Consider the following 17,239-nt stretch of genomic DNA (forward strand, 5'->3'; position numbering starts at 1 on the left):
GTTTTAGGATGCTTATTAGCATCATCATTATTAAATTGACAATCAATTTATGGTATTACTATTTCAGCTTCAATTTACACAGTTGGAAAATTTGTGTTAAATCAAAATCCGTAAAAAATACGTAAAATAAATTCCAATCAAAAACTCGAATCGTTCAGAGACGAGTAGTCCCCGCGCGACGCACGCCGATCCAGATCGCGCCATTTAAGCAGGCGAATTAACAGACGGCACAATCTATCTATCTATCTACCTATCTCATCTGTCGCGAGAGCGAGCCATGATTGATGCGCACAATTTCCGTTTTCAGTTGAACGACGGCGGCGTTTCAACATCAACGACAGGATCAAGGAGCTCGGCACCCTCCTGCCCAAGACCAATGACCCGTGAGTACGAATCTCTTTTCTTTCGCTGCCTTTCTCCTCCTTCTTCTCGCTTTCCTCCTTGTCCCACGTCACACGCTCGTTCCCTTCCCCCCTCTCCCCCCGCTGCGTCCTCCCGCCCATCGCCACCCCGCGCGTTTCTCGTAGTCCTCTTATTCTTTGCCTTTGCCTTTTGCACATTCCCCACGGACCATTATTTCCTGTTCGTGACCCTTTACGACGAGTTAGTCCAGGTCAGGTGCTCGAGACGAGAGGCTTTCACCGGAAGTCCATTCTTCGGCCCCTTCCACTCTTTTCCTTCGCTTTTCCTTCTCTTCCTCTCTCTCTCTCTCTCTCTCTCTCTCTCCCTCTCTCTCTCTCTCTCCTTCTCTCTGACTGGCTCTCCACGGCTGCTCGTTCTTCCTTCCTTTTACCTCAGCTTTGTTTCCCGTCCACCGTGCCGCGCAAAGCGTCACGCTTTCTCGTTTAGGATATCCTTCAACTTGGTGAATGAAGGCAAAATGTGCGAGGGAAGAATGACGCGCCGCGAACCGGAAATACGAGGAGACGAGATTAAAAAGGACCAGTTTATTTATCCCTCATGTTACCGCGTGTCCCGACAATGCCGGACATATGCGTTTCCCTGTCCTACATGAGGTACTTTGCAAAATTAATCTTTTACAGCGCTCCATTCTTTTGCGTAACTCGAAAAAGAATTTTCTTTGATATTTAAATTTAACGCAATTTAAAAAAAAAAACTGCTATATGCTCCCTTGAGTGCGTTATAAAAATGGAATTTATTATAATTATTTCCGAGCGCTTTATTCAAACTACGAATATCCATTAATGCCAAAAGAGATAAATTACAATTTTATGTATAGTATTTTAATGTTTAATGGTACTTACATCATAATTCCGTGACACTTCAATTTTTTGCGACGTTTCGCCACGACGGGAGATAAGTTTTAACATACGATTATTCAATGTGCTTAATTATCTATCCATTATATCGAGCTCTAACATTATAAAGAATCTTATCTGTATCGTATCGTTCGACGTTTATGTTTTAGAGCCATTTAATCAGCTGTAAACTCTTGCTAAATTCCCACGTCAACATATATACTTTGCTTTATCTAAATCGCAATACCAGCTGTAATGTCAAATCGACAGTAAAGTTTATTTAAGCTATCTTTAAATGAATTTAATTGACAATATTTGCAAATTTAAAATTATAAAATCTTTTCCGACACCGAGTTTAATGACTTTCGGGCAAGAAATGTATCGCGGTGCAAATTATTTCGAATGAGTACTTCGAGAGCGAGAGAATGTTTCTTGGTCGTGCAACGCGCCCTGGAGATGGTGGAGACGTTTGTTTTTCCTCCGCCCGTTATTTTCCACGAGATTCCACGCGTCGGCAATCGGTTCGCGTCTGACCTGTTTCGGACATGATCCCTGACACGGAATCTTCCCGAGACTTTCTTCGACACACGATGGACGTACTAACGAGCGACCCTTTTGCATAGAATAGCCGAGCGGGTCCGTCGTTCATTTATCAATCTGACGATCGATCCATTTGTCTGTGTCAACATCCGACGAACTTAAAAACTCCTCTCTTTCGGGTTCGGCGGCCTCTTCTCTCGGGCTTCTCGTTTCTTTGAATATCGATCCGCGAAAAACCATGGAAAAATCCGAGCGAATTAGGTTTACGGTTAACGTTAATTGCGGAACATCCGATTTCATTGACGATAAAAGAGCTTTATACAACGATAAATATTTACTTTGATTTCGCAGCCAATGATATATAAAAGAGTCGAGATCTTTTTTCTTTTAAATTTCATTCTACTGACTAATTCCATGTTAAAGTTATTGTCTGTGATTTTTAACTTTTGTTTGTCGACTGAAATTTGAAAGGAAATAAAATTCACGGAAACGTTACAACTGACGAAAACTGGTTTTTACCGAAAGAAAAAAAATCCTTTGCTTAAATCTTCACGTAAAATATAATGCCTGATTTTCGTCACCGACGATTTTCAATGTCGCGCGCAGCTCCTCGCGCGGAAGGAGAGACGCAAAGCTTGTTGCTCGTAATTATTGATTTACCGCATCGTAATTTACGTTATCTGCGCCCGATGAAGGAGAAGCGTGCAGAGGCCGGCGTGCGTTCTTTATCTGCCGTCATATTCCCCGTCATATTTTTCGACACGTCACTGATAGACGCGATAACGGGAGCACGCTCCGGGATTAATGTGTTCCACGTCTCGAATTTCTCTCCCTCGATATTTGGAGCTGACGAGATGAAAGTTGAATTAATGCGGCTTTACCTCGGATCGCGTTGTTCGCCAGCGATAATTTATACTCCGTTTCAATGCCTCGGCGCGGAATTGTGCATTTAACGCGCATTTTAAAATTCTATCGACTGACATTCCGGTCTCGCGCGCATATTCAGGCATATTTTGGGCCGCATTGTCCATCGCATGTGTGCATTGCGTGCGACATTAATACGCACATACGTCCTCGATTCGCGAGCGGTTCTTATCTAATGACGCTCATTACATCGATAAGACAATGGCGTGCAGTCGCTGCAAATGTGTGATAACACTCGCGGCCTGTCGCGAATGATAAAGGTAACATGGAATTATCAACCGTGTATTAAGAACGTATTGTACAACGCAATTTCTTCACGGGTGCAGGTTTGGTCGGAAAAATTTGAGAGATATGAATCAGACGCAATATAAGATAAATACTTTTAATACCTATACCGGATATAAAGGTAATTCAACGAAACATTTAGTCTTTTTACACAGTTGGATTTATGTTGAATTTAATACATTTCACATATCTCAAACGATCAATCCAAATTTTTGTGTCAATTTTATACAAGATGGTTAAAATGTAACGCAAACATTATGTAAAGACAAAATACAAAAAAAATGTAACGCTTTCGTACAATCTAGGGTGCGATCCACTTGACCCTACAAATGCTTCGAACCGTTAGATTGACCAATTTTTACTAATTGACCAATCGATAAATTCTTCAAAGCATTTGCAGCATCAAGCGGACTATAGCCCTAGAAACATTTTTCTGCAATAAAATTAACTTTTATAATATTGTTAAATTAACACGTACATTCATCTTTTTTATTCATTTGTCTTAGAATGTTTACGTTTTAAAACTACATTTTTATGTTATTCTCAAAGTCGCGGCTGACGTTCGCGTTAATCGTATCCAGCAGCAGGGAAGGGAGAGTAATGGGGCGCGTCAGTAGACACGCGCGCGTTAGAACTTCTCGCGGGTGTCTCGGCGTCTCTTCTCCGTAACGTCTTTCTCCCGTAGGGTTTTAGTTTCGGCTTTGGCCGGGGGACGGATATCAAGCAGAACGCGGGTAAACTCGGCGCGATAGCGCGCTCGTGATAACGAAGTAGAGCCCCGGTTCTAAAGACACCGGCAAACACGGCACAGATTTCTCTCCGTCCCTTCCTTCGCCGCGGGTGTGCGCCGATGTGTGTCTTCGTTCGTCGCATGCGTTCAAGTTTCGGAATCGTCCTCGTTTCCCACAAAACGCCCCCGAATCCCCGGTCTCCACCCTACTCGCGCGCGCGTGCTCCTCGCGTTCGCGTGCGCTCTTTACGTCGTTCCTCATTAACGGGAGCGATGGAGAAACCCGTCGATGCACTTGGCTGTTTATTGTTCGCCGTGTGCAAACTCGTTTTCGACGCGTCGCGTGCAAGCACGCGAAAACCGCGCGCGACTCTCGCACGAACCTCGGAGGAGGCCTGAAAACGTGCCGCCGCCACCGTCGCCGCCGCCGCCGATGTCACTCCCGTCTCCGACGAAGCGCGAAATGTTTAACTATTCTCGGTCGCATGCTTCTGTTAACAATAATGAAACGGTAATTGAATCTGCGAGTTTGCATGCGGTGTTGAAACAGTTCTTTAGCTGGCTAAATAATGGCCCGTATTTTTGGGCGCGCATTTAGCGTTTATCCGTTATAAAGGCCGTGCGTTTGATGTCAGCACGAAATGAAGATTAAATACATAGCTATTATTATACAGGGTTTTATATCCGAATAAGTGTCAAATATTTTAGGGACGTATTTTCATCGACAAAATCTCAAAAGAAAAATTCGTACAAGTCCATATTTATATAAACTTTTTTTTTTATATTTAGTCGACGAAAATATATCCCCAGAATATTTGACACAATTATTTAAGTGCATCCTGTATATAGCATTATATGAGAATTCAGAGAAAGTATCTCGCATTTAAAACTCGTCGATTAAAAGGTAATTGTACAACAGACCCAATTATATTCGGCAGCGAGAAAGTTGGCAGAACGCGCGCGTTGATTTTGTTGAAACTGCATTGCGGGTCGGAATGTTAAAACTCGCGTTAACTTGGAAACAGAGGGAACTCCCGTCGAACCCACTAAATCCGTACGCCGTGAACAATTCAGCAACCGCTGAAAAATATAAGCGCGCCTTTCTCTCGTGCGGGTAACGCAGCGAAATTAATAAAACGCCGAATTCGGTGGTACAGGTAGGCGTGTTTGCGGAAACGCGGCTCGCAAGCGCTCTCCCGCGGGTCGAAGTACCGCGAACCCGCATAGCCGCAAATTCGCCCGTCGCGAAGTTGTTGCGAAGGCTGCATATAGGGCGCAGAGCATGACGACGACGACGACGACGACGATGACGACGACGACGCCTCGCACGTGGAAAAGTGATGCTTTATGCAATATACCGGCGGCTGTTTGGTTTCGGAGTTTGCTCAGCAGGCGCAAAATCTCGCGAGTCATGCAGCGACGCGCCCATTCCGCGATCCGCGATCGCGCGTGAATTTAATTACAGTTTTGCCGAGGCAATGTAAATTATTAGCAGCGCTCGCGAGTGAACGTTCGCGCCGCGCCACGCCGTATGGCAAGAACGCGGGCCATTTTACCGCGGAGCATAAAATAGTAGATAATTATTAATTATTTGTAGTTATTCCGCTCCGTAATTTAGCGTTACACGTTTCCGTAAGCTTTATTCTAAATTGTTTCGCGTGTACTTTTACGCTAGCACATACTTCGAAACTAAATAATTTTCGCGCGTTAAAAGGAACTTTCATCTGACACAATTTTATTTTCTCGCATATTACTATCGTCGCCTGTCTCTTCTTATCTTTATTCAATTAATTAATTTAAAGAATTTAAAGAAAAATCTTTTTTTTACGAACAACACACGTGAAAACATCTGGTTGCATGATGAATTGGAAATCTGATTTCCAGATAGATTTGAGATACGAATCAGATACTTATAATTAAATCTATCAAATGTTCTAACTGTAAGATATCTTTGAGGTAATCAGAAATTCAATCTCGATAATCAGATATTTTATTTGATATGAATTTACGAGAATGCAATATCTCCACAGACTTCTTGATGGTATAATCAAAACATTTTTTTCACTGCAGACCATTGTTTTATTCTTTCTCCCGTATCTTTGGGATATTGATGGAAGTCTTTGATCGCGCGAATTTAGGGATCGCGATAGTCGCACGCGATGCGTGTTCGACCCCGCGGGATCAGGCGGAGGATTATAGTTTCTCGAGGTGGTATTCACCGGAGGAGTTCACGAAGGATGGATGTGTCGCCCGGACATGACGAATGCCACCTTATAATAGGCTTTCCATCCGTCGTCTCTCCCCTCGAGGCGAACGACGGCAACTCGCAGTTTTTTCGGAGCGATAAATCGACGAAACGATTCCGCCGTAAATCAACGACCGCGGGCGCACGACGCGGCGGCGGCGTGAGGGAGAAAAAAAAGGCGTGAGTAACGACGAAAATCCGTGAGTGTTGTTCCCGAGTTTCGCGTGGGAATATTTAAATCGCTACGGCGAACTCTCGCGGGGCGAATCTCTCTGGCGTCCATTACGGGAAATTTCATATACATATATTGACCTTGCGACTCGCGTTAAGCCCGCGTTCAGACTGCGCGTTGAAGATCGAGGATTGCAAATTGAAGATTAATTCGACTAGTTAGATAATTTCAATTTTATTCTGCTTCATTCTGACTAATCCTTGGAATATTTGTCTTTCGGCGTGGCAGTGACGAAACAAATCAGCTATCGATATCAATGTCAAAGAAACGTGATTAATGACTTATCGCAATGGCATATCTGCAAAAGATAGGACAATCTAATTTTTTTTCGCTGGCGCTGTAGTTTAATTACAAACATCGATTTGTATTATCGCGACGAATTACATAGTTTGCAGATAATATCTGTGCCTTATCTCCGTCTGTATCTTATCTCCGTTTGAACGAGTTATTGATCTTCCACGAAACGGTATTGTTTTGCTTTCGAGAAAAAAATGCTACCTACATTTATACAATTTAGCACACTTTCCTTTCCAGATCTCGATATTTTTGCGATTACGACACGCACCGCATGTTCGCGTAATACATAAAATTTTCGAAATTAATGTGCAAAAGGTACGAGCAAGAAAGAGGACGTTACAATTTCGAAGCCATTCTCGACGCCGCGGGCGTCCGACGGCAAAAATTGCCACACGTTTCTAAAGAAATGTGCACTTTCTCTGGCAATTCGGAATTTTTCTTACTCTTACGTTTTCATTCGCGGGCCGCTTGCCGGGCATTCCTCACGCTGGCGTTGCGAGATTGTCCGCGCTGGATCATCGCGAATGTCTCCTCGAGCGCGCTCGAGGAGACACCTCCGAGATGCTATCTCCCGCTCTCCTTCGTTTCCGCATACGCAGAATGCCCCTCATGAATTTTTCGAGTGCACCGCGTCGTGAGAAATTCTCCGGACTAACGACAAATCGTCGTATCTGACGAAGGTGCAAGACACGAGGATACGTCGAGAAAGAGAAAAGAACAAGAGAGGAAGAGAAGAAAGTGCGGAGAGTACGCGCGTGTTATGGAGATTCTTTGGGATTTTTCGTTATCTGCGTTGAGATATCGGCCTCCGTCCGTCTGATATTTCGCGCGAGCTCCCGCGCGAAATTCCATCTCGGGAAGGGGGGGGGGGAGGGTGCGCGGCCGCCCTCGAAATGTCGACGATGGGGTGACTCAGAGAAAGAGAGAGATAGAGAGAGGCAGTAATATCAGTCGTATTACGGTCGGTTGAGGAACTTTGGGAATCTCCCCGCGAAACACCTTGTCTTAGAACACGTTTCACGACGAAATAATCGCAACTGGGGTTTCAAGCAGCTTGGTGGAGCGCCTTCTTCCCGGTGGCACTCTCCCTTTCGCTAGGGTCGTCATCGCCCTTTTTTATGTTTCTCCGAGAGGAGTCGGAGGAAATTGAAAAACGTGAGCGCAACGCTCGCAAATCCCTCTTACCGCTGTTCTTTATGCAACCTGTACCGAGAAATCACAATCACGTTGTCAGCCCTTCGGTGCCACTGACGTAAGGAAAATTGCGAAAATGTCATACGAAGTATTTTATCGAAGTATCTTGAGGGAAAGAATTATTCCGTTTATTTACTAATAAATTACATAGACATTAATTAAAATAAATTACACTGACATTAATTAAAAATATACGGTGTTTGCATTGACCTTTACAGAACGAGAAGCTACCATAGTGGCGCTGAAACAGTGTCATATTTTAAAAGCAAGAAATATAATGAATTATAATAAATCTTACTCGAGCTGTAAAATTTAAAAAAATAATAAAAATAAGATAAAATATTCCTCCTCCGTCCTCTAAGGATTAATGAATGTGGACATTAGAGAGGAGAAAAGGTCAAGCTTCAAGATGCTGTTACTGACACAAGAAATTGAAATTTCTATACAGCAGTCTTACATCTCAATCATTGTTCCTACAATGTTTTGCTTTGCCGAGACAGGAGTATCTAATTACATCTGAAAGAGCTTCCGATTTTCCATCCGGAAAGATATATTTAATTACACCAAGCGTCAGTTCTATACATTAAAGTCAACGTTAAATCTACATAAATGTTATATAGCACGAAGTAACGTTGTCTGATATTTTTCTTTTTCAGATATTACGAGATCGTCAGGGATGTCAGGCCGAACAAGGGTACGATTCTCAAATCCTCGGTGGAATATATAAAACTGTTGAAGAACGAGCTGACGAGGATGAAGCAGAACGAGCTCAGGCACAAGCAACTGGAGCACCAGAATCGCCGGCTGCTCCTGCGCGTGCAGGAGCTCGAGCTGCAGGCGAAGGCGCACGGTCTTCCGGTTACCGACTTCAACTGGGCGTCCTCCGCCATGCTCAACACCTTCCCGAGGAGTAAACTCGAGCAACGAAAGGTAAGTATACATATAAAGTCCTTCCCCATCCACATTTCGTTACATCCGCTGCTCTGAATATATATACATTGTTGCATTCTATCCATCGTGCAAATTTTACGTCTAACTTTCATATCCGTAATAATTTATGTCTGCATTTAATTTTGATTCGTTCCCGTCTATCCCCGATCCTTCAACAATAAATCATATTCAGCACTCTGTTAACACTTTGCCAAGCCGATTTCAATATTAAATTTAATATATTTAGTGCATTGTTTTAATCATGTTATTAAAACAATATAACACTTAATATTATTATATAAAATAATCTCTATTGTTCTCTGACACAAACAGGATATTTGCGAATTTTATTTAACACTTTGACCAAATATATTTGACAAGGCAGTTAAAAAGTTAAATAACAAATTTTAAGTTTTATAAGCATTATATTCTCTTTCATGCAATTTTTATATATAACATTTACATATTTTTTATATTTTTTGACACATTTTTACACATTTTTTTAATCTCTTTATGAACGTTAACATTTTTTATATATTACGTAACGATTTTCGATAAGCAATTAATAAGTGAGTTATTACTCAGCTAGTGAGGAAACTTTTACTCTTAATACGCGATGGTATACGAATAATATCATTAATTTCGGTCAGCTTTATTAAACGTAGTTTCGTAACGGCGAGTCATTTAATCTTAATGCGACAGTCGCGCGATTGGTTTTCGATGTTGCAGCGTTCGACGGGCACATCGATGTAACGATCCGATCCTTGATCCGAATAAACCTTCCGTTCGTTCGCCAGACTAGTTTCATAATGCGTGCATCTGTTCCGAGAGAGAAAGAGGGACGGAGGCGAATAGCTTGTTCGTTCGCTCGCTCGTTCGCGATCTCTCTCTCCGAATTTATCGATATATTCTCGTGCACACGAGCGGCGGTAGGCAACGCCGTCTTTTGACAGTGACAACGTTAACGGTTTTATTATGCAACACCGAAGAATCGATCCGAAGCCATGTGTTTGCATAATGAGAAATATATTTTCTCATTTACGCACAATTGACGTATCTCGTTCTCTTGCCGCGCCTCGACCGACTTTCATTCGATCTCTCAAGCGCCGCGCCGTTCGATCTCTCGATGACGAAGCGATCGCGGGGGACCGCCAACATTATTGAGCCTTGTAGACACCTTTCGAAATTCTCGTTCGCACTTGAACGTGACAATTTGTAGGCTCTCACGCGAGCATTATGTAAATTTTCAATTTTATATACACACACACAGTTTTACAATTCCAGTCATAATAATTGCAATAATAATCCCCATAAAAAGATGAACTTTTTTTATATTAATTAAATTTAATTATACTTTATATATTTTATTATTGCGAATATTATAATTTTCTTTTCGAACGGAGCTAATTATTACTTGTCGCTTTGTTGTATTTACTTATTTGTTATTATTTGAAATGTTAATTTTTCGATATATATACCTATACATAGCAATTGACTTCCCATCTGGCCATTCTATATCGGCAACGGATTATTGTCCGGAATAATGAATTGCGGCTTATCGCGGTCTGGCTCGTCGTGCAAATCGCCCTCGTTCGTTTTGCCCCCTCATTACGACTTCTCTCCCCGGCGAACTCCCGGACCGGAGGAAGTGGGATCTCCGGGGAGATAGCCGTCGGCGCTTGCTCGCCGTCGTCGTCGCTCTTTAGAACGCCCGATGACGGAGATATCTGACGAGCGGGTAAAAGTTATACCGTTGAATTAGTGAGCCAGATAAGGTACGCGCACGTACGTGCATACGCGGTTTGACGTGCACGCGCGCGCGCGGCTTCGTGATGCGATTAAGAACTCTTGAAGTTCCGATAACGACCGTGCCGCATTTCGACGACGACGACGACAGATTTGGGCCTCTTAAAGAGGCCGCGTCGCCGTGGGGAGATACAGAGAAACAGAGAGGTTATTAACATTTTTATTACACTCGTGCACACCGGCTTAACTGACGTCCGCCCATATCCGCAAAACTTTTAATGATAAGTTTGAAGCGTTGAAGAGATGACGTACGTATATGAGATTATTATGTGCAGAAATTGGAAAAAGTAATCGATTAATTATGATATATTCTTCTTGCATTGTGTACATATCATGCAATACTCAAGCTATTTTTGAAGTTTATAAAATACTTCTTATTTAAAAATATAATAATAAATAATAATATAACGGAACATTATTATTATTATTATATATTATTTACATATTAGATTTCTTATGATATATAAACTGCAGAAGTATAATAATTATATTTGATTTTACTGACTGAATTGATGCTACTTTTTTTAATCAAATCTTATGTACGAGGAACGCATGCATTTCGCGCCATTTTTTTAACCTTTTTTGCAAAGGTATTATAGTTTTGTATTATATAGTTTTCAATAGGCATCTCAAATAATTGACGTATAAAAAAAGCAAAACGTGATTCTTTCGATTTTTGCTTTTCTTTATCTCTATTATGACTATTCTAATTTTATCGAGTTAGTCCTTAATATTATGTCCTCTCTCTCTCTCTCTCTCTCTCTCTCTCTCTCTCTCTCTCTCTCTCTCTCTCTCTCTCTCTCGAGTTCCTTCAGTGAACATTAAAATCTTATCCGCGTCTTATATATGACGGCACATGGAAGAGAACGACTGTTGCGTGCATTGACGTTATAATTCACGCCCGCGCTTTCGGAAATATTCGGAGTCGCGCTTGCGACGCGCGAGATAACGAGAGAGACGCGAGATGACGTACCACGAGCGAGGGATGAGTTGAATTATTGTTCCGAGATAAAGTTCCGCCGGGGCGTAAGTAGTCTGACAAGCAGCTTCCTCGCGGTTAGAGAAATTTAAACATTGATAACGTCCCGCTCCGCGAATCGCGCCGACGAGTTCCGACGACCGAGGCGAGGGAAGTGTCTCGCGTATTGCACGGGGAATTTTACTGCGACACTTAACCGCCGGTTTGCTTAACGTTAATTTCGTTCCTCGATTTATCTTGCGCGAAATGTAAACGATGTCGTACAAATGCGCCTCAGATAAACTATGAATTATTTTTCGGAAAAAGGCAAGAACGGAATATGTATATAATTATTATTATTGTTATACATAAAGTATAGCTTTTATAAAGAGATTGTTTCCTGGCGATGATATTTACTAATCTGTCGAGAACTATACGTTTGCGATATGTGAAACGTGTTAAACTTAATAACAAATTTTTTGTTAACTGTGCGCAGTTTGCAAAAAGTGGCTCTTATTCCGAGTGACGATAAATTATTTCTGCTAGAAAAAAGACTCGCGATTTTCTTAACTACACGCGCGAAGGATTTTGCGCAACGTTTCGTTCCGAGATTGCATAATTGCAAACGTAATTGCACACGTTAAATCCGCACGCGTCTGAATGTCGTGCAAAATATTTACCTTTACCACCCGGCATCGTGCGTAAGTCCGCAGTGAGAGCGGGCGGTCCTTATCGCCCCTTCGTTTGCCCCCTTATCGTACGTGCCACCTCACGCGAGACTTATACCTTTTATCTCGCATCTCCGGCGCGTATATTTTCGCGAAAGGAGAACGCGGCCTGTGCGCGCCACTCCGACGTCGGGACAAAGGATAATCGCCGAATGAGCTGCAACGTCAGAAACGCGGCGTTGCGCAACGGCACGCCGCGGCATTTTTTCATGCAAATTTAACGCCCTCCGCGTCCGTCGTTCGAGTACGCGACGGTTATGTAAAACGGTGCCTGCGATCACTTCGCGGAATACCGCGTCAAATATGAAATCGGATATTAAAACGGATAAAAAATGATATCTACGTTTTTTCTCTCTCTCTCTCCTTCCGCAAAATTGCGCCGCCCCCATTAATCTCCGATGAATCACTAATTTATGGAAATTATGTCAGTCAATTTATAAAAATCTTAAAAAAACATTTTTGTACAAATGTTATAGTGTTATGCTTTGTCCCGCATTGCTCCTTTAATTTGGTATTATACGGTGTAACACGAGCGAGCCTTGTCGTACATAATTCATATAAATTCAGTGTAGACCGGCAAGTAATCCGACGAATTAGTTGCATCGGTAATATAACGGCAGGCGAATTGGATCACAGTCGTTTGCGCCTGAAATGCGATTGGAAATTAATTCCGGTTCCGGTAAGCCGACCCCCTCCGTCTGTGACTTTACAAAGTTGCCGGAGTTAACTGCGCCTGGCGTAGAAACAGCTTCAATCAGCTTACTCCGATAATGTGTACTGGGATAATGTAGACGTTTAAGCCCTGATAATACCGATCGTTTAATTTCTCAAATCGTTTGCAATCGAAAGAAAGTGTGCCGTTTCACTTCTTCCGATCCTTTTTATTGTTTTATTGAAAGCATTCTATCATATTTACCTATACAGCATTGGCCGTAAATATAAAGCATCTTCAATTTATTGCATTTTCTTGGAAAAAACGGAAATAAAAGCTCAAGGAGAACTAATATTAAATATTAAAATTAAAGAATAAATATTTTTTAATTTATTTTTCTAAATATCGAACGTTTACGGGCAGGTTTATTTTAATTTATTGGCGGAAAAGGGGGGGAGGGGGAAGTACTTTATACTTGCGGCTAGTACAATTTTTTTATTTATTAGATATTTACAATATTTTTAAGACTGAATATTCAATTGAAAGATCACGAACACTTCGAATCTCCGAATATCGTTGTTTCATCTAACAGCTTCGATTGATACTCTCTAAATTCCTTATCGCCCATTGCGCCACGAATCTCATCAGATCCTATCACATGTGCAATGTAAATAGCAATAAACGTTCAATATTCCTCGCACACGCGTAAACTCGATTTCCGCATCGCACATTATTAACCAGCGACGAACATGAATCAAGTATAAGCGCATATCCATTCCCGCTTTCAACCGCGACGACTTCACCCGACGCATCCAGTCCTACTCTCACGGAAGATTGACAGTCCAAACATCCTTATTTTTACAATGGATTTCCAGCGTATATCCGTTCCTACTTTCATAGCGGATCCCGCATCCCGGAAATACTTGTCAAACTCACTCTCTCTCTCTTCACCTCTCCCGTCACGCCTCGCATCCCGAGTGCTGAGTCCAGTCCAGGTCCGACCGAGTCCGAGCTTCAGCGTTTCTCGCGAGGAACGGCACGTTTCACAGGACGTCGAATTGTTTTTCTGCCGTAGATGCCGGATCTGACGGTGACGGAGGACGCGACGAGTCTGAGTATGTCGCATCTCGAGGACCTCATGGAGGACGACACCGGCGGCCCCGTGCACGGCGGCGACCCGATGCTGTCGTCGCCGCACCTGCCACCGTTGAGTCCACCTGCGACCGGCTGTCACCACGGCTTAGACGAGGACACCCTCGGCAGCCTGGCGGTGACCACGTCGAACTCCTCGTCCGACATGGACATCGTCGCGTAGTCGAAATTACCGGTCGTCGTCCGTCGGCGCTTCGCGCGCGTGATCGGAGTCGGCTCTCCCGAAAACTTGGTCTTACGTCGGATATTTTCTCGGTCATCACTCGACCGAGGTGATCGATTTAGATTTGTGTGCGTGTGTGTGTATGTGTGTGTGTGTGTATATGAGAGAGAAAGAGAGAAAGAGAGAGAGAATGAGAGAGAAATGGCACCAGGACGTGATGTGCGAAGTGCGACTTAAAGGCAGCTGGTTGCTGCTACGACGTCGTAGATTCTCATCATGGAAAGAACGGGGAGGGAATTCGCTCGCGGCGCCAATTGGATTTTATTGGAGTCACCGCGCACGCTCTGATGTGGATTTATCTAAAACTAGTCATCGACTTGCGGTCGGGAAGGTGGGACCGGCGAAGGAAATGAAGAAGAATACGGCGCGGGCTGGATGTCGCTTGCTGTGGGAGAGGAGGATTAAAGGAGAACGTTCCGAATATTGCGATCGGTCCATTGGAGCAATTTTCGAGAAAGGAGTATCGATGGTTCCCTTTAGAATTCCGACGATACACACACTTGGTCCAATATAAATAAAGATAATTATATAGACAAACTAAAAGACTGGAAACCACGGGTCAAAACGTTCCCATTGAGGATATCACGATGGTCGGCGCACTTGATCGCGAATAATATACTCATCGGACCTTGCTGACCTGCCAATTATCACACCGTTTGGTCCCCCATAATCATCAAGAACGTATCTAGTGATTATCGTTGCAACATTACTCCCCCCTCCCCCCGGCCATCTAATGTGTCATTAACGACTTGGATACCTCTTTATCAACCTGCACGGGCAAGGCGCGAGAGCGCTTCCGCGAGACTCCCATTTCGAGTTGGGGAAACCACCGGAGAAGGCCGAGTAGAGAAAATTGCTGTGACAAGAACGTGTCAAGTTCGCGTTTCGCGTCCTTGAAAGATCGGGTACGAGGATCGTACGGATGAACGTTTCTCTCGGGGTCGCGCGACGACGAGAACTCAAGAGACGAGAGATCGGGCGTTTTCGGGTCGGTCGGTCGATCGGGCCGGCCGGACCTCGGGGTCTCTCCAAGTGGCGGTGAAAGTACGCCATTGCGTCGGACGACGCAGGAGGAGTAGTTCAGGGTCGTTCCAATTGCGAGGAACGGAGGGCTCCCTGTCACGTTTCTACGAACGGCTGGCCGTTACACTGATGGAATGCGTGACGTCGTTGGCGCGGGTTGTATGTTATGTCAGTGCCACGAAGGACGCGGCTCCTGAGCCGCGCTTTGAGACGAGCCTATAAGCGTTTCGTCGCGAATCGCTGTGTCGTCCGTGCATCCAGCGATGCCGACGTCGCGTCGCCGGGCGACGACTTCGACGGGATTCATTTGACGAAGGACGAGAACATCTTCTCGTAAAAAAAGTGCTAGCTATGTAGTTCACTATGATATTACTTAATCGAGAAATTTATTTTCATAAGTTGCGAGCGTGTTCGCGAGACGTGCCGAGAAGACGCGGTCCGATGTATACGGAATATTTTTAATATAAAAGATATTTTCTCTCCGAGATTTTCTCCCGATATACCTTCGACGGAGATGGAATCGGTGAAATGTACAATCGCACGGTGTAACGTTGCTTTAGTAAAGTTATATAAAGTTATGAAATATTAAATCTGTTAAGGAGACAGCTTGAGAATATGAATTTCGGGAATAAGCGCAAAAAAATATTCCAACTGCGAAACGAAGAAGTGGAATATTCACTGCAGCGTTTTTTTTTTTAGATTCGAAGATTTAATCTTCGATTTATTAAGCGTAGCAATAATATTCAAGTGCCTTCGTGAAAAGAGTCGAAAAAGATATTTTCGGAAATATATCCTTCAATTTCAGTATTAGAGCGCGTATACGCATATATGTAAGGCAATTTAAATAATACTTATCAAGATCCCTTATCCACATATGTAAAGATATAAGATTTATTAACGACTCCTACAATCATTTTCACAGCAAACGTTGAAATTACGTAAAAATTCGTATTTTTAACCCTTAATTGATATTTTTTTTTATTACATACAAAATAGAGTTATCAGTACGACTCAAATTTATTGTATAATATTTTACACTGAAATAAATACAAACTTTGGATTTTTTGTGATATTTTTATTATATTTAGGTAACTTTAAAAAAAATATCAATATTTTGAATAACACAAGTAAGAGAAGTAGAGAAATACGCTAAATACGGTTGAGGTAAAACAATATTTTGTTTTCCAAAAATAAATATTTTTTAAAAGCTATATAAATGAAACATTCTTGGCACGAATAGTGTTAGTCCGTTTTCGGGATTTTTATTCAGCTGATAGCTGAATAAAATTAGTAATGCCGAATCTCGGAAAAAATATCAAAATTATACAAGCTAGAGTCATCGATGATATCAGTTAAGGGTTAAAATAATCGTTTAAAAAATTACGGAATTTTCATTTACAAAATTACATCTTCTCTTGCCATTATTATCTCATAGATGACGTTTTCCAATAGTCAAAGATACAATGATTATAGATACAGCATTGGAATCATGCTGGAATGATAAACTCTGCCGAAATAGAGTTCATGATAAAATCTCTTCGCGTCATCCTAAAATAAACGGGCATCCGTACATCGTGAAAGCCGTATTGAGCCGACAATCCGGGGCGTTCGCGAACGTGAAAGTGTGCGAGAGAGCGAGAGAGAAAGAGAAGGCTCACGCGATCTGCCATTAATCGTCCGTCGTTCACGACAAAGGAGGAGACGTCGACGTCGATATCGGGACGACGTCGATTCCGGCAGAGAGGACTCGCAACGGATGAGCGAGTACTATGTCCAAGTTCGTTATAAAGTTTGCCTGATAATTATTGTCCCCAGTAGCGTGTACGTCGTACCGTGTATATGCCGCCGCGCAAGCGGGCTGCGGCTTGAGCGCACGGCGGCTTTTGTGCGACGGGCCTTGATTTCACTCGCCTCGCCTCGTCTCGCTTTCCGCCCGTCGGCTTGTAACCCACATCGCCTCAATCCCCACGTCGCCTCGGGCCAAGATCGATGATTACTCGATCGTCGGGCTACCGTCGATAAATCGTCGGCGGTTCGTTACGAAAGGCGGTAATTAAGGTA

At 43.0% G+C, this 17,239-nt stretch overlaps 1 protein-coding gene across 1 annotated transcript in view; it reads left to right on the forward strand.

The window, feature by feature from the left end:
* Positions 1–16,053, forward strand: part of LOC105455120 (transcription factor EC) — a 72,699-nt gene extending 56,646 nt beyond the window's left edge. Inside the window, exons 5-8 of the mRNA XM_011698181.1 lie at positions 308–383; positions 8,363–8,636; positions 10,718–10,729; positions 13,856–16,053. Of these exons, the coding sequence (XP_011696483.1) occupies positions 308–383; positions 8,363–8,636; positions 10,718–10,729; positions 13,856–14,095 (602 nt within the window). The 3' untranslated portion in view covers positions 14,096–16,053. The remainder of the gene's footprint in view (positions 1–307; positions 384–8,362; positions 8,637–10,717; positions 10,730–13,855) is intronic.
* The last annotated feature ends 1,186 nt before the right edge of the window (positions 16,054–17,239 follow it).

The sequence above is a fragment of the Wasmannia auropunctata genome, unplaced genomic scaffold, assembly GCF_000956235.1.
Source record: "Wasmannia auropunctata unplaced genomic scaffold, wasmannia.A_1.0 LD335921.1, whole genome shotgun sequence".
Lineage (NCBI taxonomy): Eukaryota > Metazoa > Arthropoda > Insecta > Hymenoptera > Formicidae > Wasmannia > Wasmannia auropunctata.